The sequence below is a fragment of the Lichenostomus cassidix genome, chromosome 20 (genome assembly GCF_008360975.1).
Source record: "Lichenostomus cassidix isolate B80296 chromosome 20, HeHo_3.0, whole genome shotgun sequence".
Taxonomy (NCBI): domain Eukaryota; kingdom Metazoa; phylum Chordata; class Aves; order Passeriformes; family Meliphagidae; genus Lichenostomus; species Lichenostomus cassidix.
The window spans coordinates 13062596-13090367 of NC_139500.1; the positions used below are offsets into that span (position 1 = coordinate 13062596).

General features: G+C 55.6%; 2 protein-coding genes across 6 annotated transcripts in view; one reads left to right on the plus strand and one right to left on the minus strand.

Moving 5' to 3' along the window:
* The window catches only part of LOC146428869 (uncharacterized), a 14792-nt gene extending 9837 nt beyond the window's left edge, over positions 1-4955 (plus strand). For 3 of the 5 annotated variants that reach the window (XM_085079334.1, XM_085079336.1, XM_085079335.1), the window contains 7 exons: positions 445-599; positions 1542-1811; positions 2301-2438; positions 2833-2946; positions 3666-3806; positions 4193-4352; positions 4663-4954. In XM_085079334.1, the coding sequence (XP_084935460.1) occupies positions 445-599; positions 1542-1811; positions 2301-2438; positions 2833-2946; positions 3666-3806; positions 4193-4330 (956 nt within the window). In that variant the 3' untranslated portion in view covers positions 4331-4352; positions 4663-4954. Of the gene's footprint in view, positions 1-444; positions 600-1541; positions 1812-2300; positions 2439-2832; positions 2947-3665; positions 3807-4192; positions 4353-4662 lie in introns of all 5 variants that reach the window. The other 2 variants (XM_085079338.1, XM_085079337.1) reach the window with 2 other exon arrangements.
* A 6054-nt stretch (positions 4956-11009) lies between these two features.
* LOC146428870 (sacsin-like) lies at positions 11010-27553 on the minus strand. The gene is made up of 7 exons (XM_085079317.1): positions 27331-27553; positions 25271-25358; positions 25011-25113; positions 24623-24769; positions 22920-24252; positions 22589-22677; positions 11010-22097 (listed from the first exon to the last, which is right to left on the minus strand). Exons 1-7 carry the CDS (start codon positions 27351-27353, stop codon positions 12013-12015), a joined length of 11868 nt encoding a protein of 3955 aa, XP_084935443.1. The 5' UTR covers positions 27354-27553; the 3' UTR covers positions 11010-12012.
* Between the last annotated feature and the right edge of the window lie 219 nt (positions 27554-27772).

Genomic DNA, 27772 nt, shown 5'->3' on the forward strand with positions numbered 1-27772 from the left:
GTGGCTGGCAGTGCCATCTGGCTGTGCTATGGCTGATCCTGTGCACAGCTGGTGCCTTTCAGGTGCTGTGTCTGTGCTAAGGGGCTGTAGCTGGATGCCTCAGCTTGATTCCCCCAAAGTCCAGGCTCTGCCAGAGTCTCCAGGCTACTGGCCTCTCTGGGGCAGGGCTGCACAGGCATCCCTGCTGCTTTCTCTGCCTTTGATTGCTCACTCTGCACAAGAGCAAACACACATTTTCATATTCCTCTCAACCTTGCCCCTTTCATTCCTGCTTTTTCTCTACCTGGGAGTTTCCTTCATTTCTGTCAGCTTTGGAAGCCCCTGGGGGCTTAGGGCTTGGCAAATATAGGCAGGCAGAGAAGACAGTGCTGTTGTCTCTGCAGGATGCACATCAGTTTGCCTTTGCTTTGCTTTTCTCCTTCTCCTTCTCCTTCCCTGCTGCAGCAATGTGGAGGAAAGAAGTCAAGGACAACTCTCGAGAAATTGCCCTGAAGGAAGAAGCCACTGCCCTGAAGGAAGAGGCTGTGACTCTTCGTCAGGAGGTGGCATCTCTGCAGAGGAAACTGGAAAACCTGGAGAAGGAAAGGAAAGATGTGCTGGTGAGAATGGCCAAGGCCATGAAGGGCCATTTCTTAGCTCTTTTGGACCTTGTGTTTATATTTCTGAGGAGCACCTTTTTCCAGTTTAACTTTTCTAATTGTATTTTTCTGAATAAGGAGGAAAAGATGATGTTGTAGTCCTGTCAAACCCAGTTAGGGTTGAGGCTGCTGATTTTCCTCCATGCTGGAGTTGTTTTCCCTAGAAGCTTTAGTTCTCAATGTCCACATTTGTCTCTGTGGACTTTGCATGGTTTAGGCAATTCCTCATGTCCAAACTCATGTTCAGATTTCTAAATATCTGGAGCAGGAACAAGGAGGGAGAAGACCAAGATTGCTGTTAATAGAAAGGTTGCTCGGCCTTGGCCATCTGAGAGCAGCCAGTGGGGAGAAAAGAGAGAAAAGCAAATTGCTGATCCAGATAAGGATGTGTCTCTGCAAGGGGAGAACTCATCCTGAGTGCCAGCAGAGAATGACAGACTGATCTGGCCATTGCTGCCACAAGAGAGGACAGTGGGGCTCTTGGGGATGGTGCCATGGAAACTCTACACAGGAGAGGTCAAAAACCACTCCTGTCACCCCAGCGCCAGGGAATGAAATGCTGGGGCTGTTTGCTCTTCCCTTTCTCCCTGATGGAGAGCACATCCTCACGGCACTGCCTAAATCCTGCTTAGGGAAGACTGAAATGCTGGCTGCAGTTCTGGCAGCTCCTCCCCAAAGGAACACTCGAGTGGAGCTGCAAGAGGTCGGGGAAGGGCAGAAGGAAGCTGGGATGGGCTGAGGGAGCTGGGAAAGACCCAGCATCAAGGGGGGCCCAGCAAAGGTCTGCAGCATCCGGAGAGGCAGGGAGAGAAGGGCAGCCTGTGCCAGCCCCTGGGGCAGGAGTCCAGATCTGGGATGAAAAGCAAAGCCAGAGCTTTGACCCTTTTCTGCCTGTTTTGACAGGTTGAACAGGAATTGCACCAGGAGCAAACGATAAATGTGGAAATCAAAGACGAAATTTCTGCACCTAATGTGGAAACTGAAAAGGAAAGAACCCAGGAACTGGAAGTGGAGAGGGAAGCCATGCGAGGAGAGTTGGAGCATGGTGCTGCTGCTCTGAAGGAATGGAGAGGGAAAGCTCAGGTCCTGAGTGCTGCACTGAGCAAGAGTGAAATTTCCAAAGGGGCTCTGAAGAAGCACTTGGAGATCCTGAAGGGAAAGGCATGTCTCCAGGTAGGCACAGGCATTGACCTGCAGTCCACTAAACATCTCTCAATGATTCAATGATGTTTCCTAGAAAGAGGTGGGAATCTATATCCCTGTCAGTCCAGGCCCACTTGGGCAAAGCAGCCCTTTCTGTGTGCCTGGCTCCAGCCAGAGCCAGAGACCATTGACTGCCAGATTGTTTCCTGGCACACTCGGGATGACTGACACAGCTCTGGAGCTTCATGTTCAAATCAGCTCCAGGCCAAAAGCTGGCCATGGGGAGCTGCTTCTCCCGTGCCCATGCAAAGGGAGGCAACACAGGCTGGGTGGGATTTAGTAGGGAATGGAGCAGGTGAGCAGAGCGATGGACTAAACTGAGCAGAGTTTTGGACTGAGGGCTGAACAGCAGCTGCCCTGCTGGTGCTTTGAGGATGCTTCCTGAGATGGAGATTTCTGAGGGAGAAATTTTGCACTATTTGAAATAAGGGAATCATCTCCTCTCTGAATACTCATCAGGCTGTTGGAGCAGAAGTGGAGCAGCTGTGCTGTCTCTCAGAGACCAGCCTGGGCCTTAAGCAACAAGTTCCACCACCAGAAGAGGAGAAGACGCAGAAGAGTGAATCAACCACAGAGGCCAGGAGAGCTGGCGAGCAGGTAAAGTGGGCTTTTGCTGCCTCTGCAAAGCCTCAGGTGCCTCTGGAACACAACATGTTTTTCCAGGCAGCACTTTGGAGTCCTCTGCTTGTTTCCTTCCCTCTCCATGTCCCTGCTGTGAGCACACCCTTTGATTTGTTCTCTCTCTCATGGCAGCCCATGGCTTTCACAAAGGCACCTTCACTCCGCTGCCTGCCTCCCTCCCTGGCCCCGTGTCCCCAAGACACACACTGGCCTCTCTTGCACAGCCCCCAGCGAGAGCATTTTGCCCACAGTGTTGTCTGGTGCAATTCAGGGTCTCTAAGCAGAGATATCCTTGCCTTGATGTCCAGAGGTCCTTTTGCTCCATTTTGCTGACAGATTTTTCTGACCTTTTCTCAAATCCAACATGCAGGTGCAACGTGAAGGGAGGAGGGTCAAGCGAATATTTAGGACATTTGAAATCTCGGATGTGATTGAATTGGATGTCCCCCAGTCTGCCCAGCACAGCAGGTTGACTTCTGGGCAGGTGAGAACAGACTCTTCCTTGGCGGGAGGAACACGGCCCTTGGCAAAGCACATGTCCATCAGCAGGCAGAGGAGCAGCTGCGAGCTGAGCTGTTTTCCCCAAGGCAGGGGAGCCCTGAGCACTGCGCCCAGGCCTGGCATCTCCTCTGCTCCAGAGCAGACAGAGAGCTCCGTGCTGGAGCTGCTCTGGCTGTGCGTGCTGCAAAGCGAGCGGGAGGTGAGAGCAGCTGGCTCTCTGCCACCAGCCAGCCAGCAGCCACAAGCCTGTGGTGTCAGGAAAGCAGAGTTGGAGGAGTTTCAAGGCCTCAGCAGTGCTTGAAGGCTCATTCTTCCCTTGGGATTTGTTGCCCACATTGTGCTCTGCTCCTGTGTGGAAGGCTCTGAGGACTGGGAGAGGGAGAGTTTGCTCCCTGTTTGTGGGCTTACTGTCCAGGAGCTTCCTGTTCAAATCAGCTCCAGGCCAAAAGCTGGCTATGGGGAGCTGCTTCTCCTGTGCCCATGCAAGGGAAGGCATCACAGGCTGGGTGGGATATGACATGCAAAGGAATGGAGCAGGTGAGCAGAGTGATGGACTAAACTGGGCAGAGTTTTGGACCGAGGGCTGAACAGCAGCTGCCCTGCTGATGCTTTGAAGGATGCTTCCCGAGATGGAGATTTCTGAGGGACAAATTTTGTGGTGTTTGGAATAAGGGACTCATCTCCTCTCTGAATACTCATCAGGCTGTTGGAGCAGAAGGGAAGTGGCTGTCAGAGAAGTCAAAGAAGAGCGTGGAATGTGTGCAGCATCTGGTTTCAACATCATCAAATGACAAGACAGAGAAGGGTGAATCAACCACAGAGCCCAGGAGAGCTGGCGAGGAGGTAAAGTGGGCTTTTGCTGCCTCTGCAAAGCCTCATGCTCCTCTGGAACACAACATGTTTTTCCAGGCAGCATTTTGGAGTCCCCTGCTTGTTTCCTTCTCTCTCCCTGACCCTGCTGTGAGCACACCCTTTGGTTTGTTCTCTCTCTCTCTCGTGGCAGCCCATGGCTTTCCCAAAGGCACCTTCACTCTGCTGCCTCCCTGCCTGGCCCCGTGTCCCCAGACACACACACTGGCCTCTCTTGCACAGCCCCCAGGCAAGAGCTTCTTGCCGCCAGTGTTGTCTGGTGCAATTCAGGGTCTCTGAGATCTCTTTGCCCCTGTGTTCAGAGGTTCTCCATGTCTGCTGACAGATTTCTCTGACCTCTTCTCCCATCCAATGTGCAGGAGGAACCTGAAGGGAGCAGAATCAGAAGTTTCAAGAGAGTTTTCCCTACAGACTACTTTACATTGCCTGTCTTCCAGTCAACTTCTGAAAGTGGAGAGTCCTCGAGTAGCTCGGGGAAGAAGCAGCCCTCCTTCTGAGGCAAAGCGTGTGAAGAAAGGGGTCAGTGGCACCAGTGTGTGCTTTGGAAATCACAGCTGGGTTCCTAAATCCTGTCGGAAGTCTCTCTTACTAGACCTGTGATGGCTGAGGGTTGTACGTGGGAAGGCTTTGCCAGCCATGAACTGGACTTGTGGATGATCTGAGCTCTGTTAGGGGCCAGTCTGGGAGCCTGTTCCTTTCCCCTTCCCCACGGGCAGAGTGTTGGTGAGGGCTGGACTTGGAGGCTGTGTCTGCCCCGACGGCTACCGCGGGGCTGCGGATGCTCCTGCCAGCGCGGGCTTGTCTGAGGCTGCCCTTGTGCCTCTTTCAGGTGTGCCTGCTGCAGTCACAGCAGGCTCGAGATGGACAGGATGACCTGGAGAGCTGTGCAGGGAGCAGGCAGGAGACACCCCTGTTGAGTCACAAGGTGCAGCAAGGACCTCATCACTTCCTAAACTTCGCAGAGAGGAGCCAGGGTGCAGCTGGATGCAGTCTTAGCCTCAGACTTTGTCAACAGTTTGTGTTTAAAGGATAGTATAGGTGTAATTTAGCCTTTATATAACTGTGTTCTATAGGATGAAGGATTTATTTATAGAAAAATAAAGAGTTTTTTATGCTCACTAATAAACTCAAAGATCTTTATCAGAGTTATTTTCTACCCAGTACAGAGAACTATAACTTCCCGTGTAGTGCATTATATTTGAAGCAACATTGAAGCAATTCCATTCAAGCCAGCAAAATAAATTCTTAATTCAAGACTGATGCTACTCACCCAAACCAATGACCGTGGGCAAGTATTTCTCTCAGCCTCAAGGAGTGACCTTGAGGAGCATCCTCACTCCAGGGAGGAACCTGCAGAAGGGAGACATGTGACATGAACCACTTTGGTGAGGGCAGGAGAATCCTGCCGTGTGTGGAGCTTTTTCATTTGTCCCTAGGAAACTGCAACCTGTTTTTTCTCAGAGTCACTGAATCTCAGGCTGGGTAAGGTTGGAGGCACCTCTGCAGGTCACCTTGCCCAGCCCCCTGCTCCATCAGGGCCTCCCAGAGCTGGCTGCCCAGCATGTGTCCAGGTGGCTTTTGAGTCTCTGCAGGGATGGAGACTGCAGCACCTCCCTGGGCACCTGCACCAGTGCTCGGCCACCCTCAGAGTGCAGAAGTGTCTCCTGAGCTCGGAGGGTCCCTCCTGTGTGTCAGTTTGTGCCCGTGGCCCCTGGGGCTGTCCCTGGGCACCGCTGAGCAGAGCCTGGCCCTGTCCCCTCGGCACCTCCACCCCACTATTTATCCACAGGGATGAGATGCCCTGAGCCTGCTCTGCTCCAGGCTGGGCAGTGCCAGCTCTCTCAGCCTCTCCTCACAGCAGAGGTGCTCCAGTCCCTCCATCACCTTCACGGCCCTGTGCTGGACTCTCTCCGGTCTGTCCCTGTCTCCTGTAGTGGGCAGCCCAGCTCTGGGCCCACCACTCCAGGCTGGCCTCAGTGGTGTGCAGCAGAGGGGAAAGGTCCCTTCGCTCTGCCGGCTGGGACACAGCTGCCAGCGCAGCCCAGGACACTGCTCTCCGTTGCTGCTGCAGGAGCACACTGCTGGCTCATGGGCATCCCGGTGTCCAGCAGGACCTTGCCAAACTCTACTTTTCTGGCTGGGTGGCCTCTGGCAGATACTATGGTTGTGCCTATGGTTGTTCCTCCCCAAGGACAGGGCTCAGCACTTGCCGTGGAACTGCCACCCTCATCGAATTGTTGTCCCTCGGGATGGCAGCACTTCTCTCTGGCATATCAGCCTCTCCTCCTGGTTTTGTGGGAGGGCACACTCTGCCCCATCAGCCAGTTTACTAACAAGGGTGTCAGAAAGGACTGGACTCAGCATTGTCCTCCAGGGTACACAGCTAGACTTCGTGCCACTGATCACCATGGATCCAAGAAGGTAGTCTTTGTGCAAGGCATCTTTGCTTCTACGTACATATTCAGAAAGATTTGGCAGGATTTACAACAGGGATTTCTGTTCCATATTTTATGTGGGATAAAATGTAATGATCCATGCTCCCTCTCACTGGCGGGGGGTAAAGGAAAAGCGGTCCTGTTCTTGGTGACAGTGGATGCCACCTGCATAGGAACCGTGCCAGGCTGGTGCGACACACTGTGGGAAGAAGCGCTGTGAGGGAGGTAAAAGCTGGCGTGCAGAGATCATTTGAAGACTATTCTTCAGACCATATAAACCCCTGTTTTATGGAGATCAGGAACAACTCCTGGGCAAGGGCTGAAACTGGGCTTCTGGGAGTTCCTTTCCCTCCCAAGTCAATTTTTCCACTAATGATCACAGATGGAAATTGAAACTTGCCCAGTTGATAATTCATTCATCTTCCTATGACCTGTGATAGGAGGGAGGAATTCCTGATCCTGAAAACACTCAAGAACTGGCTAAGGATGAGAAGGTCAGGGGTTGAGGGCATAATTTAAACTAAGACAACAAGGTGAAAAGCAGCATCACAACCCTGGATGACCGGAGATCAGCTGAAGGGGGAACTCCTGACCAACCTCATCTCACAAAGGAGGAACGTGGAAGAAAAAATTGTGGAAGAAAAATCAAGTTATCCAGGAGGAATGTACAGACATTGCCACGGCAGCAGGAGGCAAGGGGGAGAATAGTTAGGGAGCTCATGAGCCAGGCACACACCAGGTCTAAGGACCAGAGGAAGCTACGGGAGCTGTCTTTAAAAAAGCCTGGCCATTGAAGGGGGCTCCTGAGAGCCGCAAAGAGCATTCCACCAGTCTGCAAGATGGCCACAAAGGAGGGTTTGAGGAACTACAGGCTAATCAGCTCCTTTGGAATCCCTGGGAAGGTGATGGAGCAAATGCTCTTGGACACCCTTTCAAGCAACTGAGAAGCAGACGCATTGGGAACAGCCAGCATAGATTTACCATGGAGAAATCATGCCCAGCCAACCTGATTGACTCTGTGAGTAACTGGAGACCAGGGCTGGTGTTGCCTGACAGTGCAAAACATTCAACAGCCATGCAGTCTCCTTACAGCTGGACTGGTGATACGTGGACTGAGTGAATGGCGAATTGAATTGAAATCTGCCCGAACCAGAGGGCTCAGTACTGGTGGATCAGGTGTATGAAGTGGCCAGGCTGTGGTGACACCACTCACAGGTCATCCCTGGAGCCTGTATTACTGTTGATTTTTTACTAATATTTATATGCAGAGGATGCTTTCTGTAAGCGAATATGTGTAATGAAATTTTACAATGGGATGTTTATTCCATCACAATTATATGTATTCATGACAAGGTACTTCCTAGCTAATACAGCGACATCACTTTTCCTAGAACTAATTTACCCGCCTCTGCCCCTTCCTGGAAGTGCTTTTATGGTCTTAGAGGGTCATCTAAATGGGTCTGTGGTGGTCATATTCACTAAGAGCCCCCAAAATTGTAATTGACCTTGCCTTGAACCTCTCTTGGGGCATGCATGGTTGTTTCTTGTTACATAACTTTGCCACAAAACCCATTTAGTGTCCTTATTATCTGTTTATCTGCTGGTTCCAGCTCTGCTTAGCCTCCTGTGTGTCTACTTTTACATTATTTTATCTAATTTGTTAGTTAGTCTTTAAGCTCTATTTTGCAACTGAAAATTTCTATTTTCCATGTTGTCTGTCACAGTGAGTGGCAGTGATGCATCTTCCTGGCTGGAGCCATCCCTCATTTCTTTGGTCCCTGAAGCTGACAGACATGCCACCCACTGATGTCCAGCCTCAGCTCAGCTTGCATCCCTTGCCCAGACAGAAGAGAGCCACTGGCAGGAGAGACAGAAGCTGTGTGCTCAGGCTGCCCTGCCTAGAAGGCAGATAAGCCTCCGCCTTCTACAGCTGGTCAAGGGTCAGGGCACCTGGCAGTGAGCCTTCAGTACCAAGTGATGGCATTCCACTTTTGCAGTTTTGGCCCAATTAGATGACCTGGTCTCCTGGTCTCCTCCTCTTCCTCCTGCCCTTTGATCTTGTCAGGGACCACCCAAGGTTCATGATGCCATGGCATCTTGGCAACCCCTGGATTTGTCATCCCTATCGTGATGTTTCACCTCAGCATAGAATCCCAGACTGGTTTGGGTTGGGGTGATCTTACAGCTCATCCTATTCCACCCCCTGCCATGGGCAGGGACACCTTCCACTATCCCAGGTTGCTCCAAGCCCCATCCAACCTGGCCTTGGACATTTCCAGGGATGGGGCAGCTACAGCTCCTCTGGGAAACCTATGCCAGGGCGTGACCATCCCCACAGAAAATAATTTCTTCTAACCCTGCTCTCTGTCAGTGGGAAGCCATTCTCTTTGTCCTGGCATTCCAGGCCCTTGTCCTAAGTCCCCCTCCAGCTCTCCTGGAGCCCCTTTTGGCATTGGAAGGTGTTCTAAAATCTCCCTGGAGCCTTCTCTTCTCCAGCCTGAACACCCCCAGCTCTCGCAACCTGGCTCAGAGCAGAGGGGCTCCAGCCCTTGGAACATCACCATGGCCGCTGCTGGACTCACTCCAGCAGCCCCACATCCTTCTGATGTTGGACCCCAGGACTGGAGGCAGCTCTGCAGGTGGGATCTCACCTGAGCAGGGTGGAGGGGCAGAATCCCCCTGTTCCCTGCTGCCCACATTGTGGGGTCAACCCAGGACATGGGAGGCTTCTGGGTGACAGGACAAGGGGCTGAGGCACGTTGAGCTTTTTGTCCACCAGCAACCCCAAGTCCTTCTCATCAGGGCTGCTCCTGACCCATTCTCTGCCCAGCCTGAGTCTGTGCTTGGGATTGCCATGACCCAAGGACAAGCCATGCACTTGGACCCATACCAGCAGAATCACACTGGGACTTTGGTGATGGTCTCTGGGCCTACGGCAATGACACTAGCTCATTGTAACTCTCAGCTCCTCTTGCTGCTTCCCCTGCCTCACATCTTCTTGAGACCCCCACGCTCCCCTTGGTACCACTTCATCATCCTTGTCTCAGGTTTGCATGGCCAGATTTGGGTAGCAGAGCAATGCAGCAGGGCCTCTGTGAGGAGACATGAGGAGCTCCCCCATGTCGGGCAGAGCCAGACCCAGAGGGCTCTGGGATGGACCCACCCTTGCCAAGGCTGAGCCAACCAGTGATGCTGGGAGGGCTTCTGTGATAAGGTATTTTAAAAGGGGTCAGCAGCTGGGAGGGAGAAGATGTGAGAGCAACAGCCCTCCTGCCAGGGAAGGAGGAGGTGCTGGAGTAGAGATTCCCCTGCAGCCAGTGGGGAGGAGGATTTTGCACCATAGCCCATTGAGGTTAGTGGAGGAGCAGATCCCCACTGCAGCCTCATGTAAGGATTCCCAAGCAAAGCAGGTGGGGATGTCCTGAAGGGAGCTGCAGCCTGGGAGAAGCCCACACTGGAGCAGGCTCCTGGCAGGGGCTACGCTCTCTGGAGTCCATGCAGGAGCTGGCAGGACACTGGAGCAGTCTGTTCCTGAAGGACTGTTCCCCATGGAAAGTGGCCCTGCTGGAGCAGTCCTTGGAGAACTGCAGCCCAGGGGAAGGACCCACATTGGAAAAATTGGTGCAGTACTGTCTCCCATGGAGTGGGGGAACAGCGTGAGGAGAAAGGAGCAGCAGAGACAAAGTGTTATGAGCTGACAGCAATCCACATTCCCATCTCATGTACTGCTCAAGGGGAGGAGTGTTGGGGAAGATGAAATAGGAAAGCCTTATAGATATGATTACCTTGCAAAAGATGCTGAGAATATGGAAAATATGAGCGAGGTTGAAATGAAGACAAGGTTCGAGTTGTAGAGTAACTAGAAGAACAATGGTATGGCCAAGGAAGGTAATCCCTCCTCTTGATAGAACAATGCCCTCTGCCCAGGCAGGTCCAAAGGTCAGAGCAGACCCTACCTGCCTGGTAGAAATCCCAAAAGGTAGTTATTTTAAGGTTTGAAACATGACCCCATATGGTAATGTGATGATTCTTATAGGTTGTATGTAAATGCTGTAGAGTTTGTAGCTTGTCTTAGATTGGTTAAAGGGAATTAGAATATTCAACAGAGAAGATGATTTATTGCATTGTAAACAGCAAATCGCTCTCTTTTACTCTCTTTCACTCTCTTCTTTCTGCTCTCTCTCTTTTCTCTGGCCTGCTTTGGGCTGCGTCTTGCAGCTCGGCAGGCCTCTCACACCCATGCTCTTTCGCAATAAACCCTCATGTTCTAAAACTCATCTTTAGAGATCTCTTGTTCCTATTTTTATCCCCATAACTAAACCCCACGGAGTCCATTCTTACAGAGGAGGTAGAAGAGTCAGGAGTGACACTGAGCCTGGGAAAAAGGTAAGGTAGAGGGAGGTGTTTTCAGGTTTGTTCTTATTTCTCATTTTCCTACTCTGTTTAACTGGTAATAAAATAAAGTAATTTCCCCAAGCTGAGTCTGTTTTGGCTGTGACAGTAATTGGTGAGTGATCTTCCTAACCCATGGGATTTTCATCACATTTTCTCCCCCTTTTCAGCCTAAGAGGGGGAGTGATGGGGCAGCTCGGTGGGCACCTGGCTAGCCAAGATTGACCTACCACAGCTCTCCAAATCCCTTCATCACCACCTCCACCTTCCACACACCCACAGTTGCCCATGGCCTCTCCATGTGTTCTGCCAGTGGGCAGGGTCAGCACGAAAAGACACAGACACCAACTTAAGGAGTAAGTGTAATTTACTATAGTGCAAAGCAGCGAAGAATTACAAAATGGTAATGTTACGCGATGCACCTCACTACTACCAAAGATTGCCTGTATTGATTAAGAAAGATCCATCACCAGCTACCCTAGGACTTTACCATCATCCAGACCCACATGTCAGCTGGGGACCCCCTGTGACAGCGAAGGACTGGAGAGCCCCTCGTCAAAACTGGGAATTCCTATGTGGCGTGTCCACCTGCAGGTAAAGAGGCTTCTGACTTGGCTGTGAGAGGGCCCAGCTTTTATATTGTTGAATAAACAAGCTCACACAACTTCTAGGACAGGAACATCAGGTTTCATCCTCCTCTTAGGTTCCTCCCAAAGCCTCACCAGGGCTCAAGGAGGAACCAAAGGAGTTGCCTTTGATCATGTACCTCCAAACAAGGCCAGGTGTTGGACTTCATGGCTTTGTCCAGCTTCTAAATATGGAAAGGTAAACAGGTATTTCACTAATAAGCAGATACATAGATCATAACACTTATGATCATAATTTATCAATACAAACATAATGCTAATAATACTTCATGACTGAGCAGATACATAGATCATATCGCTAATAATCATGCATATTTTGCTAATGAGCAGATACAAACACACTGTTTGGTTGGAAGGTTCATTTAGAGGTCACCTTTGGCTCAAGGCCTCAATCGGGGCCTATTGCTCAAGCCTTAGTACCTCACCATGTCCCCTGACTCCACTGTCAGTGAAGGGTATACTGCAGCATTTATTATTGCACTTTATTTCCCCTGCACTGAAAGAAGACATGCCAATGGCACAGGATACCCTGTAATGTCCAGTGGCCTGGGCCCTCATCTGCCTCCAAAACTTCCCTACCAGGGCTGGACAGTCTAGGATTGCCTGTGGCAGGTCTGTGGCAAGTCCATGGTGAGTCCACAAGAGGTCCATGGTGGGTCTCTGATGGGCCCCTGGTGGTCTCTTGGCCCCTCTGTAAGGACATGCTCACTTTCCGTCCACATGGGCCTTCAGTGTCCCCAGCACTTTTTGTGCCTGCTTCAGGATGTCCTCCTCATCCACACTAGGGAACGCCTCGCGGGGGATCACAGGAAAGGGGTGGTAATTTGGATACTGTGTGGCCTTGCCGTCCACACCGTGGCCACACAACCACTGCACATCCAGTACCAGGCCCTGCAACTCTGGCTCCTTCACCTCCAGCCATTGGGCCAGACCCATCAGCCCCCCTGAGCCCTCAAAGGCTTCACCACGGCAAAGTATGGCTGCCACCAGCGCCTTCTCCAGGGCCTGGTGCACTTTGAAGAGGACCCAGTTGGGGCAGCAGTGCTGGATGTCATTGTGGGCTGCCTGCAGGTCACCTGTGGCCTGACGCAGCCACCGCAGGGCCTCAGGGACAGAGAGAGTGAGGGCCATGAGCTCTTCACTGCTCAGCCAGGAGCTGCAGCCTCCCTGTCTGTGGTGCTGGGCAGCAGGTTTGTACTCTAAACAAAGCTGCGGCCTCGCCTTTGACCGCCTGACACCACACAGAGGCCTCGAGGTTGCCAGGCTGGGATCCTTCCATGGCCTCCCCTCTGCCACAGCCTCCTCCTGCAGCTTCTCCTCCAACTCTGGCGCAACACCCACCAGCCTCACGTTGTTCTCCTCCAGAACCAAGGCCACATCCTGTGGCTTCTGGCAGACCAGCATTTCACGCAGCACGGCCAAGGCAGGTGCCTCCAGCTTCCCACCCAGGATGTTATTGATCTCCTTCACCAGCGTCTCCACCACCCTCAGCTGGTGCCGGTTCAGCTCCATCTCTGCGTGCTGGATGTACAAGAGCCGCTGGCTACCACCAGACTGGCACACATGGATGACCTGTGACTGGGAGCTGCCGTCCACCTTTGTCCCACCGTGGACCAGCACAGTGCGGATGTTTGTGCAGCACTGCACTTTCAGCTGCTCCACTGCAAAGTCACCATCCCCCTCCATTCCCGCCACAGCCTTGTGGCTCTGCCACTGCAGCAGGGACTCCAGCCCCAGCCTAAACCACGGGGATACCAGCAGGGTCTGCAGACGCTTCTGCGCAGGACACTGAGAGCCATAATGACATGGCTGCAGACCACCCTCCTCCAGCTGCTGCTCTGTCACCTCTGAGAGCACCCGTGGCCGCAGGTGCAGCGGCAGCCTTTGCAGCAGCCACCTGGCATTACACCCAGCCAACGGCAGCTCAGCCATGAACACAAAGGTCTTCTCCAGGGCCTGTGCGGTCTGTAAGGGCACGCAGTCATTGAAGCACAGCCTGTGGGATGGCTCCAGGCAGCCAGCAGTGCTCATCAGGTACAGCTCAGCCACAGCAGAGCAATTGGGGGGCTCCACTTCCTCCCACAGCAGCTGGAAGAAATGCCGTATGGCCAGCAAGACTGTCTTCTTCTGGCTGCTGCTAAGGGTCCCACTGACATGGCTCTCCTGGTAGATTTGGGCCAAAACATGGCTGTAGTGAGTCAGTGTGGGACTTGGGACCATGCCAAGGTGTTCCAGCAGATCTCCAAAGGCAGCCACGTGGGGGTGAGGCGTGAAGAGATAGGGATAAAAGTCAGCCTCATTTGGGAGCGATGACACCACCTGCCGTGGCTTGGCCATGTTCCCTGACTTGACCAGCACCACAGGCAGCTCAGTGAGGTGCTCTGCGTCCACCTCCTCCAGATGGGTCTGCAGGAAGTTGTACATGTTGCAGAGCACACTGGCCTGTGTGCTCACCTGCAGTGGTGTCAGGCAGGCTGCCCTGCACACATGCTCCAGGTTAGCCACCACCAGGGCAGTGGGTATCTCTACAAGGACTCCTATGGCCTTCAGGACCTCCTTCTCAAGTTCAAGGGATTCTGGCAGGATGGTAGCTGATGTCCACAGGAGCTCAGCCACATTTTCACAAAAGGAAACACTGCCCTTCAGTGCCACAGCCTTAGTGCAGGCTACAAGTGGAGGGTGGAGGTTCATCAAGTTTGGGGCGATGTCCAGGGGAGGCAGGAAGTGGATTGAGGCAATTTTCCTTAGGAAATCCTGTGACTCAGGATTTTCTGTGACTAGGATTGCAAGCTGCTTGAGCATCTCCTGCTGACGCTGCAGCAGTTCTTCAGTGTGGCAGGTAGCCTGAGTGGCTTCACACTCTATCTCCAGGGCCAGTGCCACAAAATCCACTACAGAGAGGCTGGTGCGGACACCTGCCTCAAGGAGGAAATTCACAGCTCTCCAGTCCAAATGTAGCTCCTTAAAGAAAGATTTAGGCACAAAGCGGTTTTGGAGCCGCAGGGTGCGGAAGGAGTGTGTGTCATTGTAGAAGTAGGAGGCCAGGTGCAGTGTTCCATGGGCATCTGGTATAAAGGCCACCTTCTGAAAAGCTGCCACAACAGTCCTCATGCTCTGAACATCAAAGGAGTGTTGGAGGACAAAGAACAAGCGTACAGCTACCGTGAGGTTTTGGCGTGTGAGCTGGGACAGCCGGGGTAGCACCACAGTCATGAAGAGCTTTTGGTCATCTGTGGACTCCCACTTCAAAGCCTTGGCCAGCTGTTCGTGGATCGGGTCTGGTGTGAGCAGCACCATGTCTTTGTCCAGATTGTACAGGGCTTGGGTACCCGGGGGCACTTCCAGGTACTGTCTGTAGAGCAGCAGCACCTTGCGGTAGGGAGCCACAGCTACATAGCTCCCCCCAAATTTGTGGAAGAGAGGCAGGTGCCGGAGCTGATCCAGTGCACGTGAATCCAGCTCTCCCTGCTGCACAAAGCTCAGCAGGGCTGTCACGTCCTGCTTCCTTAAATCCCCCCAGCAGAGATGAGTTCTGATGTCTGCCAGATGGGCCACTACAGCCCTGGGCTCTGTGACTTGCAGTGTCCTCGGCTTCAGGCAACTGAGGGCAAAATCAAGGGGCAGCAGGGAGTTCTGGAGCACAGCGATGCCCAGTTTGTGGAGCACCTTTCCCACTTCTGAGCAACACTCAAAAAGAACCCTGGAGAGGGAGGATAGTGGCAGTAGGTGCTTCGAGCCTGTCTTACTCCCCTGAACAGGCAGCACTGCCATATCCTGGAGATTATCCACAAATGACTCCATATTTGCCTTTGAGGTTCTGGTGTCGACCACGCTGGAAAAGAAGATCCACAGTCCCTTGAGCCACTTTTCCCACTCTGTGGTCCACTCCAGCTGACCCAATGCCTCCTGGATGAGTGGTGTGGCCTCTGGGAGACCAAGCTCCTTCACAAAGCAAGGTGGGATCCATGCAGAAATACACTGTTTGGCAAAACGGTGGCTGTGGTGGGGGAAGAGGTGAGCAAAGGAGTTCTTGAAGACAGGATGGTGGATGCTGAAAGCATTCAGAAAACCATCTTCTGTGGCCAGCAAGGGCAGGCCTTCCAGTTCTGCCTTGACCCTATCCTTGGGAGTACCTTGGGAGTGCCTGCTCCATCCTGTTAAGTACTTCAGCAGGGTGCAGCAGCTCTCTGGAGTCCTCAGGGGTGTCTCAGCCAGCTTGCAGGGCACGGGCAGAGCCAGGGCCTTGAGGAAGCACCGAAGAGAGGATGGCCCTAAGGCAACAGCATTCACTTGGGCTTCAACGAACTCCTCATGGATCTGCCACAGGTGGGTGAATGGTGGAACCAGTTTCATGTTCAGGTGCTGCAGCACCTCCTGGACTTCCGGGTCCGGCATCTCCTTGAGAAAGTATGGCTCTGTTAGCACATCCCCTCCACCTGGAGATGCCCAGGTTACTGTCACCTTGCTGCCAGGTGACTTCTTTTCTGTGATTTCTTGCCTGTACACAGGCACCAGAGGCAGGCGTGCATGACTGAGGTGCTTGTAGACCTCTCTCACCATGGCCTGAAAAATAGGTAGCACCCTTTTTGTAACAGGGAAAAACTGGAGGAAGTGAGAGTTCAGGTGCCGCTGGCAGAGTTCCAGGGACTTGAACTGGAGCTTTCCTGGCCCCAGGGCTTTCCACTGCCTGGTGAGAAAGTCACAGTATAGTGGAACCACCAAACGCTGGAGCAAGAAGTCATTCCACGCTGCCTCTGTGCAGCTTTTGTCCTGGTGGAGACTGCGCCTGGCCACATCCACAGAGAAGCTGGCATTGATGTGCACAGGCAGCCCGGTGCTCAAGGGCAGTGGGAGGGTGCAGAAGGCTCTGCCCCTGTCTCTGTTCAGAGGCTCCAGGCAGGCAGCCACAGCCCCATAGGGCAGCCACTCAGGCATCGGAGACTCCTCAGCCCCGCCCTGCACCCCAATTTGGGAGATCACCCTCCAAACACTTCTGGTCTTAGCTCTGCTGTTTTTGACTTTCATGGTATAGGACAGAGGTGCGGGGCTGTTCCTATCCATGGCTTGGCTTAATCTTGCTTGAAAATCCCGTCTCAGCTCTGCATCCCCACCCGTGAGCTCTGTGGTCACCCGCAGCTTCTCCACCAACTCTTTCCCTTCTGGGGGGATCTCGGAGAAGACCACGGTGTGGATGTGCCGGAGGAAGAGCACCAAGTCCTCACCTTCCTCAGCCAGTATTTCCTGCATGTCCTTGAGGTCTTGGTCTCGCACTACCATGTCAGACACCCTGGACTCGAGAGCTCCAGCTGCAGTGCGGAGTGGCAGCCGGAAAAGGACACCCTGATTCAGGTTGAAGAAAGATGGTAGGAAGGTGTCATAAATGTCTGGAAAACTCTTCTTGAATTCAGGGTTGACAGTAAACATCCCACCAGGCTTCTCGGTTGTGGCTGTGGGCACGTAGTAGAGATGGGGATCAAAGACACACAGGGTACTGTCTCCAGTCAGGAAGGCTGGGCAGTCAGTAAAGTGGAAGACAGTGTTGAAGCCAAGGCCATATTTGCCTGTGACATCCTGCCGGCCTTGCTTGCCACCCACCCCCAGATGCTGAATGCCTTCAATGTCCTGCTGCTGGAAGGGGCTATCGTTGTAGATGCAGAGTGCAGGGCCCTGCAGGAGGTTCCATTTCTCACTGAAAGTGGCCTTCTCTGGGTGCTGCCGGCGGTCCCACACAAAGTGCACAAGCCCTGCACCAGCATCATCTGCATTCTGGAGCATCTCCTTCACCGTATCGGGAGCGGATGCCAGGTACTCCTTCAAGATGTTCTTCAGCCGTGTTGGCAAATCTTCATGGGCACCAAATGGCTGTGCCCAGCGGCTCAGGTGATCAGCGATGATTTCACTCCTCTCCAGGGCTAGGTGGCGTGTGGTGGCCACCCCACAGCGCAGGGCTGCATCTCGGGACAACTGTTTATGGCACAGCAGGACATCTCTGTCCAACGGCATCCACGGTGCATCATTGAAGAAGAGCTGGTCCCGTGGACGCAAAATGCCCTCTTCATCGGGCAGAAAGAGTTGCTGGGTCTGCCAGGTGTCTGGCTGGTTGCCATCTTCCATCAAGCCACAAGACACCAGCCGCAGGGCTAGAACCAGCTCCGGAGCAGGCAGCGGCTCTCCGGCATGTGTTTTTGCCAGGGTGCAGAGCACTCGGGCATAATCATCCCAGGTGAATGTATGGCGCAGCCCCACACACTTCCAGAGTTCTCTGTAGGGCTTGTACTGCTCTTGGAGCTGATGAAGGTATGGGACAGCCTCAAATGACAGTGTCTCAGCCACAGCCATGACTGGCACAAAACGGGAGCCCACCAAGATGAAGGGTTCCCCTTGGGCCACTGCAGAAGCCACTTCATCCCAGCTGGAGTGATGTTCCTGGAGCAGCCTGTTCAGGTGCTTGTAGCAGCAATTGGTGCTGTACTGCAGGTTCTCCAAAGGGAGAGTGTTGGAGCTATGGCTCAGTGCCTGCAGCTGCTTAAGGACTTGAGCTGATGGTATCTGCCGGTCCAGCCCCAAGAAGGATGCAACCTCCTTGGGGAAGTGGAAGTTTTCCCCCAGCACTTGAGGATCCAAGATTGGGTGGACGAGTCCCACTAGTGGGGCATGGACGTGATGGTAGAGCTGGGTAGCTGGCAGCAGCACATGGTCACCAGTGGGCTGTGTAGCAGGGAGGAAGGGCACAGTCTGGAAAGCAGCCTGCAGGGTGTTGTTCACTCTCTCCTTCACTGCATCCTGAAGCAGCTCAAGAATGCAGGCAGCCCTCTGGCAGCCCTGGGCACGATTGTTGGTCCAGACAAGCTGCACAGTCTTTGCCCTCTCCAGCAGCTCTGGCAGGGCCATGGTGTCCTTCACCATGCCCAGCCTCTCCAGTCGGCTTAGTGTCTCTGGGGAAAGGAAGGCATTCCCAGTGGGGAAGCGCCCATCCTTAGGGTCATATAAAGAGGCAGCGCGACCACTGGGATGCACCAGGCGATTGATGAGCTGCAGGTGGTCATGAGGGGTGGTAGGGATGCAGGGCACTGTCTGCAGCACTTTGTCCACATCCTCATGGGACATATCCAGTGCGTGGAGAAGCAGTGGGTTCCGGTCAACATCAGGGAGGTTTATCAAGTTGGGAAGCACAAGCTCACAGAAAAAGCGGGGCCAGTCATAGGTTCCAGCATCCAGTGCCTTCCCGAGGCCCTTCCGCACCTTCTCAGGCAAGGTCACAGCCAACAGGGGACGGGGCACGGTGGTGGCAAAGACTCGCTGCGCCACAGCACCCAACTTGGGGTGTCTCTCCACAGCCTGGTGCAGGAAGCAGGCATCCTGCAGCGAGCACCAGGAGCAGCCATCGGAAAAGAGCCTGGGCCCACTCCTGGCTGCCACAGCCTGGTAGAAACCAGTCACGGCCTCCGTAAAGGGGTAGCGGGCAGTGCTAATGTCTGGCCAGAAGAGATGATACTCATAGTTCTTCAACTCGCCTGCCTCATGCATGGCGCGTAGATGGTCCAGTGCCCGGAGCCAGGCCATAGGCACAGCATTGCGGAGCAGCACCCGGTTCCACTTGCCCCGCTCCGCTGTGTCCCACAGCCCCTTGCGGTTTGAGAGGATGCTGAAGGCCCCATGCACGTGGATTGGCAGCCCTGAGATGACCGGCATGGGAAGGTGGCAGAAAACTTGTCCCTTCTCAGCATCCAGACGTGGCACCCACTTGCCATCTTCAGTCGGGGCAAGGGGAAAGGCCACACCAGCCATGGGAGGTGGAGGATGGAGCCCTGCCTGTGTGTTCTGGTGAAATAGTTCCAGCAACTCGCCATCACCCTGACACACCAAAACCAGGTAGTGCCACATGGTCTTGGATTCCTCCTCACAGGCTGAGAGCTGCTCGATGGCTGCCCAGCTTCGGGCATCCCCAGGGGCCCCCAAGTTTCGGATCTCCTTTTGCTGCAGTGTGGCCAGAGGCATGGCATCCTCTGCAGAGGTGGCCGTGTCTGGCAGCAGCTCCAGGGACAGCTCCTTCACTTTCTTCAGGAAGAGCAGCAGGAGCCGGTTAGAGCCAAGGAAAGCAGTGACAAGGGACTGGATACGCTCTGTACCAAAGGCCTCAGTGCAAACCTGTGATTTCACAGCTTCCTCTTCAGTGCGAAAAGGCAGGCGGAAAAGGCTCCCTGGAAAGGGTCCTGGTTCAGGTAGACAGCACCCAAAGATACCACGGTAGGGCTGGAACTGCTCAGCAAAGACACGCAGGATGCGTGGTCGGCTAGAGAAGTCTAGGCGGATGCCAGGGCAGCCGGCCCTGGGAATGTGCTTGCCCAGATGGGTGCCATTGGGATCAAAGATGAGCAGTGTCTCCCCACTCAGCACTGCCGGCACATCTGTGACACGGTAGACAGAGCTGAAGCCCAGCCCAAAGCGCCCAATCTGGCCTGCCTGGCCCTCCTTTGTAGCAGCCCCAATCCGAGTGATGTTCTGGAGATCATCCTCTGTGAACAGGGCATTGTTGTAGGCCCAGAGGGCTGGGCCATGACAGGCAGCCATGCCTGGGTCTAGCAGCCCAGAGGTGGCCTTTCTGCGGCACCGCAGGTCCAGGAGGAAGCGGCACTCAGTAGCACCGGCATCCTCCGCGTTCTGGACCATCTCTGTGAAGAGGTCGCTCTCCTCACCGTACTCCTGCAGGATGTTGCGGAGGCGCAGGGTGATGGGCTCTGAGGGGCCACAGGCTGTGAACGGCTCTGGGCCCAACACCCGCGTACTGAGCAGCTCCGTGCCCAGGAAAATGGCTGTGCTGGCAGGCACTGCCTCATGCACCACGTCCTGAACATCCTCCTCTTCCTCCAGCTCCATGTCCAGGTACACGGCAGAAGCAGCTGGACGGAGGGCAAAGCCTGAGCCCTGCAGGATCCTCACAGGAACTGGCACGGTGCCCTTGCCCTGGTGGCCCCGACTCTTCAGCCACTCCAGGACAGCCACAACCACCTGCAACTCTGTGGTGGTGCCCGCTCTGGAGCTGCGCTCATCTATGTCCCGCCCCAGGCAGCGCAGGGCTGACACCGCCCTCTCCTCACTCACCCCCTCTGCAACCCCCCAAGCCCTGAAGAGGCAGCCATAGGGCAGAAAGTCAGGGGGAACCCGGGGCACCAGCATCCCCAGCTCCAGCTTCTCAGGATAGCCCAGCACAGCATCACGTGGCAGGACAAGCCCAGACCCAGTCCACACCACAGCACCATGTGGGGCAGTCCCAAAGACCTTCAGGTTTTCCTGCATGTGCCGGTAGATAGGCTGGAGAGCGGAAGCCACCTCATCCATATCGCCGCACTCTGCCAGCTTTCTCAGCTGCTCCCACACTCTCTCTGGAGGTGGGGTCTGGCTCAGCCCCAGTTTCTTCTCTGCCTCTGGCACAAAGACTCCAGTCAGGGGCATGGCAAGACCTACCAGGGACTGGTACTGGGTGGATCGCAGCTCCTTGGGGGGCAGGAAGGGTTGCCCAGGCTCCCCTGTGCACTTGGAGCAAGGCACCCATGGCAGGGCCTGGAGCTGCCTGAGCTCTGCAGCACTGAAGCCATCCAGTGCCTTGGGGTGGTTGCAAACTGTGATCAGTGCCTCAGCCCTGTCCAGAGCTGCCGTGCCACCCTGACTGACTTGTCCTGCAGCCGCCAGGATGTCTGAGGGCAGCAGGCACCCCTCACCATGCCGCAAGCCCACGGCCCTCAAGGCACGGAGGACGGGCAGACTGCGGAAGGCGTCAGGAGGAAAGTGCTCTGGTCCCAGCAGTGCCTGCAAGGTGCTGTCGCAGGGGTCATAGAGGTCTCGCGGGCATGCAGGGCCATTGGAGGTCTCCAGGAAGGCCAGCTGGCTGCAGGCCTGCCGGAGCGGGGGGCTCTGGGTGAAGACAATGTCTCCGTGCTGCAGCACCCAGAGCAGCAGAGCCTGTGTCTCAGCCGCCCGCCCCGCATAGGTGCCTTGGGCCACGGCTTTGATGGCCTTCAGCATCACGTGGGCTGCACTGATGAGGGGCCTCTGGAGCCTCCCGAGGAGCTGTCGGTCAGCTTCATCCCGGCACCGCAACACGGCCTCTGGCAGCAGCACATCTTGGGGCGGCTCCAGCTCTGGCTCCAGCGCCGGGGTGGCACCAGCTGGCACCAGCTCCGTGGGCTGTGGGGTGGCCAAGCAGGGCAGTGGCAGAAAGAGGGGCAGAGCAGCCAGTGTGGCCATGTCCTGCTTTGTCAGGGATGGGACGTCTGCCAGGTAGAGCCGGAGGGTGAGCACATCCGCATCAGGCAGCCAGGCCATGCGGGAGGCCAGTGCTGCAGCACCCTGCCTGCCCAGGGCCCGCAGGGCATTGAGGGGGGATGGAGGCAGGATGTAGCGGGACAGGGAGCGGTGCCACATGCCCGGTGGCACCACAGAACAGCCCAGGACCTCCAGCACAGAGGCCACAGCAGGTGGCAGGATCTGGTCCTCCCATGCCTGGAAGATACAGCTGGACTCGGGTATCAGTGGAGCCAGACAGATGCTGGGGGCGTCCAGTGGGGACAGGGATATGAGAGGAAGCCCCTCCAGAGGGCCCAGGTCTTCCACGTGGTGGGCCAGGAATTGCCACAGGGCTGGGAACCAGGAGGCTGGGGGCTGGGGGGGCCCTTGGCCTGGGCACCAGGTCACTGGGGCTGAAGACTGGGATGTCCAGGTGAGGGGCAGAGCCAAGCGCAGGGTCTGTGCAGTCACAGCTGGATCCAGCAGAACGAGGTTGGAGAAGAGGCCTGTGTGCAAGAGGAAGACACTGTACTAGAAATATCTCGGACCTAGGACCTGGCAGAGGGACCAGGATGGGGGAGAAAGAGCCTGAGATCTTCAGGGGAGGGGTGGCCCCCCATGGGGCATGGGAGGATCTGGGCTCTGGGGGGCAGTGGACACCCTGAATAGGAGCACAGGGAACCCAGAAATCCCAGATGGGTGGGAATATAGGGAAGACATGTGGGAGGAGAAAAGGTGTTAGCGGGACCAGTACTGGGGAGCACAGGGATCTTCAGATGAGGAACACAGGGAGACCCAGGGTTTAAGGGAGCACAGAGGGGACAGGGGAATGTGGGAAGAGCAAGGACATAGAGTCCCCACACAGACAGGGAGGTACAAGGAGATACTAGGGCTGCAGAGGAGCCCCCAGGGTGTACAGTGGTGCCTGGGGGTGTTGGGGTTATGGGGGGGGTGACCAGGAGACCTAAAGGTGGTCCAGGGACCCCCTGTCTCTTACCGTCCTTGGCAATGCCTCGCAGGAGGCTGTCCAAGCCTGGCTCCAGGTCTGAGGGCAGAAAGGACCCAACCAAGCCAGGCAGGAGCTCCCTGTGGGACAAACAGAGGTGCTGGGGGACCAGAGGGGTGATGGGGCACTTGGGCTTCCTGGGCACCTGCCTCAGTTCCCACATGGTGACACCAGGTGAGAGGAGGAGGGCAGTGAGGAGCCCAAATGTCCGGGTTTGGCCATGGCCCCCCTTTCCAACTCATGATCAGGAACTGCAACTGTGGGCAGCCATCTGTCCTGCCCACTCTGCAGGCAGTGGGGCTGCTGGGAGCTGTGGGCTCACCTGGGGCAGTCGGATGTGTCCACGTAGACAACAGCTGACGCAGTTCCAAAGGCCACAAAGGTCCCGTCGGCACGAGGCAGGAGGGGGAGGCCCCGCAGCTCAGCGTGGCGCCCGTCCCCGGCCACAAAGCGCAGCAGGGAGAGGCGGCTGGCAGCCGGGAGCTCTGTGGCCCCGTGGCGCAGCAGCACCTCCCGCACATGTCCCGCCGTGGCCTCCCGCAGGCCCTTCGGCATCCCCAAAGTCAGCGCCCTCCACACGTGGGGTGGGACCTCGGCCACCGGCTCCCCGGCTGCCACCAGTAAGGCCTTGACCGCCCTCCGTGCGGCCACATCCCCTGCAGCCTCCGGCAGCAGCACAGCCTCGGATGCCCGCAGCCGCCCCACCGCCCCCTCTGTGGCCGGCACCAGGACAGGGGCAGCCACCAGCTCCTGGCACACGCGGCTCACCAGGCTGTGGATCCGGCCGGAGCTCGGCGTGCACTCAGGGTCTGGCCACAGGCTGGAGGCATCTGCACTGGGCAGAGCCACAGCCACAGCAGCCAAGTGGCTGTAGACCCGGGGCAGGAGGTCGAGCAGCAGCAGAGCATTCCAGCGGGCATCTTCCTCACCCTTCTCGCCCTCCGGGGGCCAGCGCAGGTGGCGGCGATCATCAGAGAGGGCAAAGGGAGCGCTGGCGTGGACAGGCAGCCCTGTGGCCATCTCATCGGTGGCTGGCAGGGGCAGGAAGCAGCAGAGCCGCCCTTGGCAGGTCCCGCAGAGAGGGTGTGCCAGGCTCAGCTCAGGGCAGCACCCCAGCCCTCTGCCCAGAGCCACGGCTGGCCCCTTGGTGGCCCTGCCCGTGGCCACCAGCCATTCACTCCCAGCACCCACCCCATCCCCTTGCAGGGCCACCAGGCACCATGCCAGACTCAGCCCTTCATCCCCTGATGGCACCGGGACAGGGAGAGGCTGAGGGGATGCCACAAGTGTTCCTATGAGTGTCTGGACTCCATCAGGGGCCACACGGTGCAGGGCCACGCGGCGGACATGGCGGAGGAAGAGGAGGGCAAGAGGGGCCTCAGTGAGGAAGGTCTGGATGAGGCTGCAGATGCGCTCAGGATCAGAAACCCCTGTAGTGATTTCTGACGGTTGCCGGCGAAGCGGGAAGCGGAAGAGGGTGCCTTGGGCAGAGGCACGGTGCTGTCCCACAGCTTCCAGCCCAGCCCAGAAGGGCTTGAAAAGTCCAGGAAGATCCTGGGCTTCAGAGATGTTCCAGCGCTTGCCACCACCTGGCAGCACCTGGCATTTGGGGTCCAGCACCCCCAAGTATGGAAGGCTCAGCACACCTGGCAGGTCTGTAGACATGGGAACCATGAGGCCACAGAGATGACATGGACACCACCGCCTTCCTGGATCATCCCAACCCATCAGTGCCCCAAATCCCCACCCACTAGCCTCAAGTTCATCCCCACAGAGCCTCCCGTGATGCAAAGCTTAACCCCAATTCACCAGTTCTCCCTCAGTTTGTCCCCCTAGCCCTGCCCTCCACTGCCAGCCAGCCTCCCCCCAGCCTCCTGGTGCTTCAGGTTTCCTCACTTTGGACACAGCCCTCCATTCTGCACACGCCCAGCACCCCCCAGTTCTCCCCAGCACCTGTAGTTCAGTGCTCCCAGTAAAACCCATGTCCCCAGTTCAGTCCCAGCTGAGACTCGCAGTGCCACTCACCGGTGAGGTGGTAGACAGAGGTGAAGCCCAAGCCAAAGCGCCCCACAGTGTGGGGATCCTCCCGCTTGTGTGACTTCCCTGGGCTCTGAATCCCTGCCCAGTCCCGGGGCGACATCACAGCGTCATTGTAGGCCAGGAGAGCTGGGCCTGGCAGTCAGCACCATCCATGGGTTAGGGGAGAATGGGGACATGGAGGGGGAATTGTCACACACGCTCAGTGTTCCCACAAGCTCCAGTCCCGCAAGAACCCCACCGAGTCCTCCCAGTACCCTCAGAGCCCCTGGCACACCCAAGAACCCCTCACCAGTTCCAGTTCCCCCAGTCCCTCCCAGCACCAGCCAGTGCCACCCCAGTGCCAGTCTCTCCCAGTGCCCACAATGCCTCTCACCCTGGGTACCCTCCAGTCCCCCTCTGGTGATGTCAAATTCCCGCTCATCAGACACAAACACGACCTCGTTAGCACCAGCATCATCTGCGTTCTGCACCAGCTCCTGCAATTAGGGATTGATGCCCGGTCACCTGGGCCCCCCCCAGACCCTGAGAAGAGCCCTGACCCTCTCTCCCAGCTGGGCACCAAGGTCCTGCCTATGGTCACTCTGCTCTGCTGGGCAGGAGATCCCAGACGAGTGGGTTTCTGGGGCATCTCACCTTGAGGATCTGCCCCCCATCTGGGTACTTCTGCAGGATGCTGTGCAGGTAGTCCAGGAAGGTGGGCACCCGCTGGCAGAAGGTCTCCCTGTAAAGTGGAGAGAAGGAGAGGGGGTGTGGAGGAGGCTGCGTAACCCAGACCCCCATGTCCTCCTTGGATCCTGCAGGATGTTCCTTTCCTTAGAAGGGGTCAAGGACTCCATCTCCTCCCAGACCCACTGAAACAACCATCCCCAAGGACAACAACCACACTTCCCCAGGGCCCCCATCTCTTCCTGGGATGCTCCAGTGCCCTGGTTTTGGCTGGGATAGAGTTAATTTTTTTCCCAGAAGCATGTCCAGCACCATGTTCAGGATTTAGCATGAGAACAGTGTTGGTACCACACTGATGTTTGAGTTGGAGCCCAGTCGTGCTCACTCCAAATCAAGGACTTTTCAGTGTCCTGTGCTCTGCCAGAGAGGGAGAGCATGGCCAGGAGAGCTGACCCAAACTGGCCAGAGCGATATTCCAGACCACAGAACCTCCTGCCCAGTGTAGAAAGTGGGAGGGGTCTGGACAGGAGCCACCAATTGCTACTGGGGGACGGGCTGGGCATTGGTCAGTGGGTGATGAGTGACTGTTGGGAACTGCCGGTTTCTCTTGGTTTTTATTCCGTTCTCTCTCTTTTTCATTACTATTAATAGTTGCAATAATATCAATATATTTAGTTTTGTTTATTATGAAACTATTATTGTGTCAGCTCAGGGGCTTTACCTTTTCTTTTTGATTCTCTCCTACTGGGAACAGCAAGTGGCTTTGTGGGACTGAGCTGCGGGCAGGGGTTAAACTGTCTGTCCTCTTGGACTTGTCCTGGGGGTTTAGGTAGGCACAGAGTGGGAAAGGGAGGGCAAGGCAAGGCAAGGCAAAAGTCAGGGCAAGACAAGAGGCAAGGCCACACTGGAATATTTGAGTCATGGCTTGGCTCTCGCAGAAAAGCCTAAAGGTGTAATTATTGACAGTTCCCACTGGATGGCTCCTGAAGTCCAGCGGGTACAGTGATGCTGAGCACAGCCGATTGGATTCAGCTGCAGCTGTTGTCTCGTTCCACAGCCCAGTGTTACCAACCACAACAGAATGATAACCTTAGCCCAGAGCCAGGGAGGATGAACATTCCAACGGGAACACACACACCAGGAAGGGTTTTATAAAACCCACCCGTGCAGGAACTCTGAGCGCAAACAAAACTTTGATCCGCAACTGTTAAACTAATACAGTAAGTGTTTACAGCAACTTTAACACTCTGCTCAGAACTCTTGTTATGTCAACCATTTTTTCCCCTTGCTGGGCACCAAGAAGGACTGTTGTGGTTTAACCCCAGCTGGGAACTCCCACATGGCTCACTGCTCCAGTGGGACTGGGGAGGAGAATCGGGAATAGGTAAAACCAGTGAGTGGAGATGAGAATAGTTAAATAACTGAAACAAAACTAAATATATTGATACTATACTGCTGCTACTACTTCTACTTTGACCAATGAAAAAGAGAGAGAACGGAATAAAGCCCAAGTGAAATCAATGCCTGATAGTCACTCATCACCCACTGACCAATGCCCAGCCTGTCCGCAGTAGCGATTGGTGGCTCCTGGCCAGACCCCTCCCACTTTCTACACTGGGCAGGAGGTTCTGTGGTCTGAAATATCGCTCTGTCCAGTTTGGGTCAGCTCTCCTGGCCATGCTCTCCCTCGCTGGCAGAGCACGAGACACTGAAAAGTCCTTGATTTGGAGTGAGCACGACTGAGTTGCAGTGCATTACGAGCATTGTTCTCTGAATCCCAAACACAGCGCTGGACCAGTTTCTGTGGAGAAAATTCTCTCTCTCCCAGTCAAAACCAAGACATCCAGCAACTCCTTCCCTGCGAGCCCTGACTGCTGCCATCTCCACCTCCCTCAGTCACCCTTCAGCTCTCTCCACCACCCCTTGAGCCCCCCACCCCACCAACAGCCCCCCGTGACCCCCAGAATGCTCCAGTCATGCCGCATGTTGCCCCACAAACCACCAGTGACACCCCCAGACCCACTCACATCGTCGGCTGCTTGAGGTCCATGATGGACACTGCGGGGAGAGCCCTGCCTGCTGCCCAGAGCCGCTGCTGCCCGGAGCCGCTGCTGCCCGGAGCCGCTGCTGCCCGCGGTCGCTGTGCGGTGCCGATGCTGCCTGGAGCCGCTGTGCGGTGCCGATGCTGCCTGGAGCCGCTGTGCGGTGCCGATGCTCGGTGCTCTGATCCTGCTGTGCTCCGCGGCGCTGGTCCCGCCTCCCGGCCAACAGTTTCGATTCCCCGTTACACACACAGAGGCAGGGAAATGCTGTTTTTTAATACAAAAAATAGCAGCGGGGGAGGAGCAAGGAGACATGAAAGGGGATGGAAGGAGGGTACAGTTGGGTATGGGGCAGGGACATGGGAATGTGGATGTATGGATAGGGTATGATAATACATGGGGACACAGCTACATGGATGTGGTATAG

Bases quoted from the DNA above. Each gene is read 5' to 3' on its own strand.
- LOC146428870 (XM_085079317.1), bottom strand. From the start codon at position 27,353: ATGGACCTCAAGCAGCCGACGAT. The intron at 22,678-22,919 runs GTGAGCCCACAG...TTTGTCCCACAG, and splicing joins GACACATCCGACTGCCCCAG to GGAGCTCCTGCCTGGCTTGG. The intron at 22,098-22,588 runs GTAAGAGACAGG...TCTTGCACACAG, and splicing joins GCGAGGCATTGCCAAGGACG to GCCTCTTCTCCAACCTCGTT.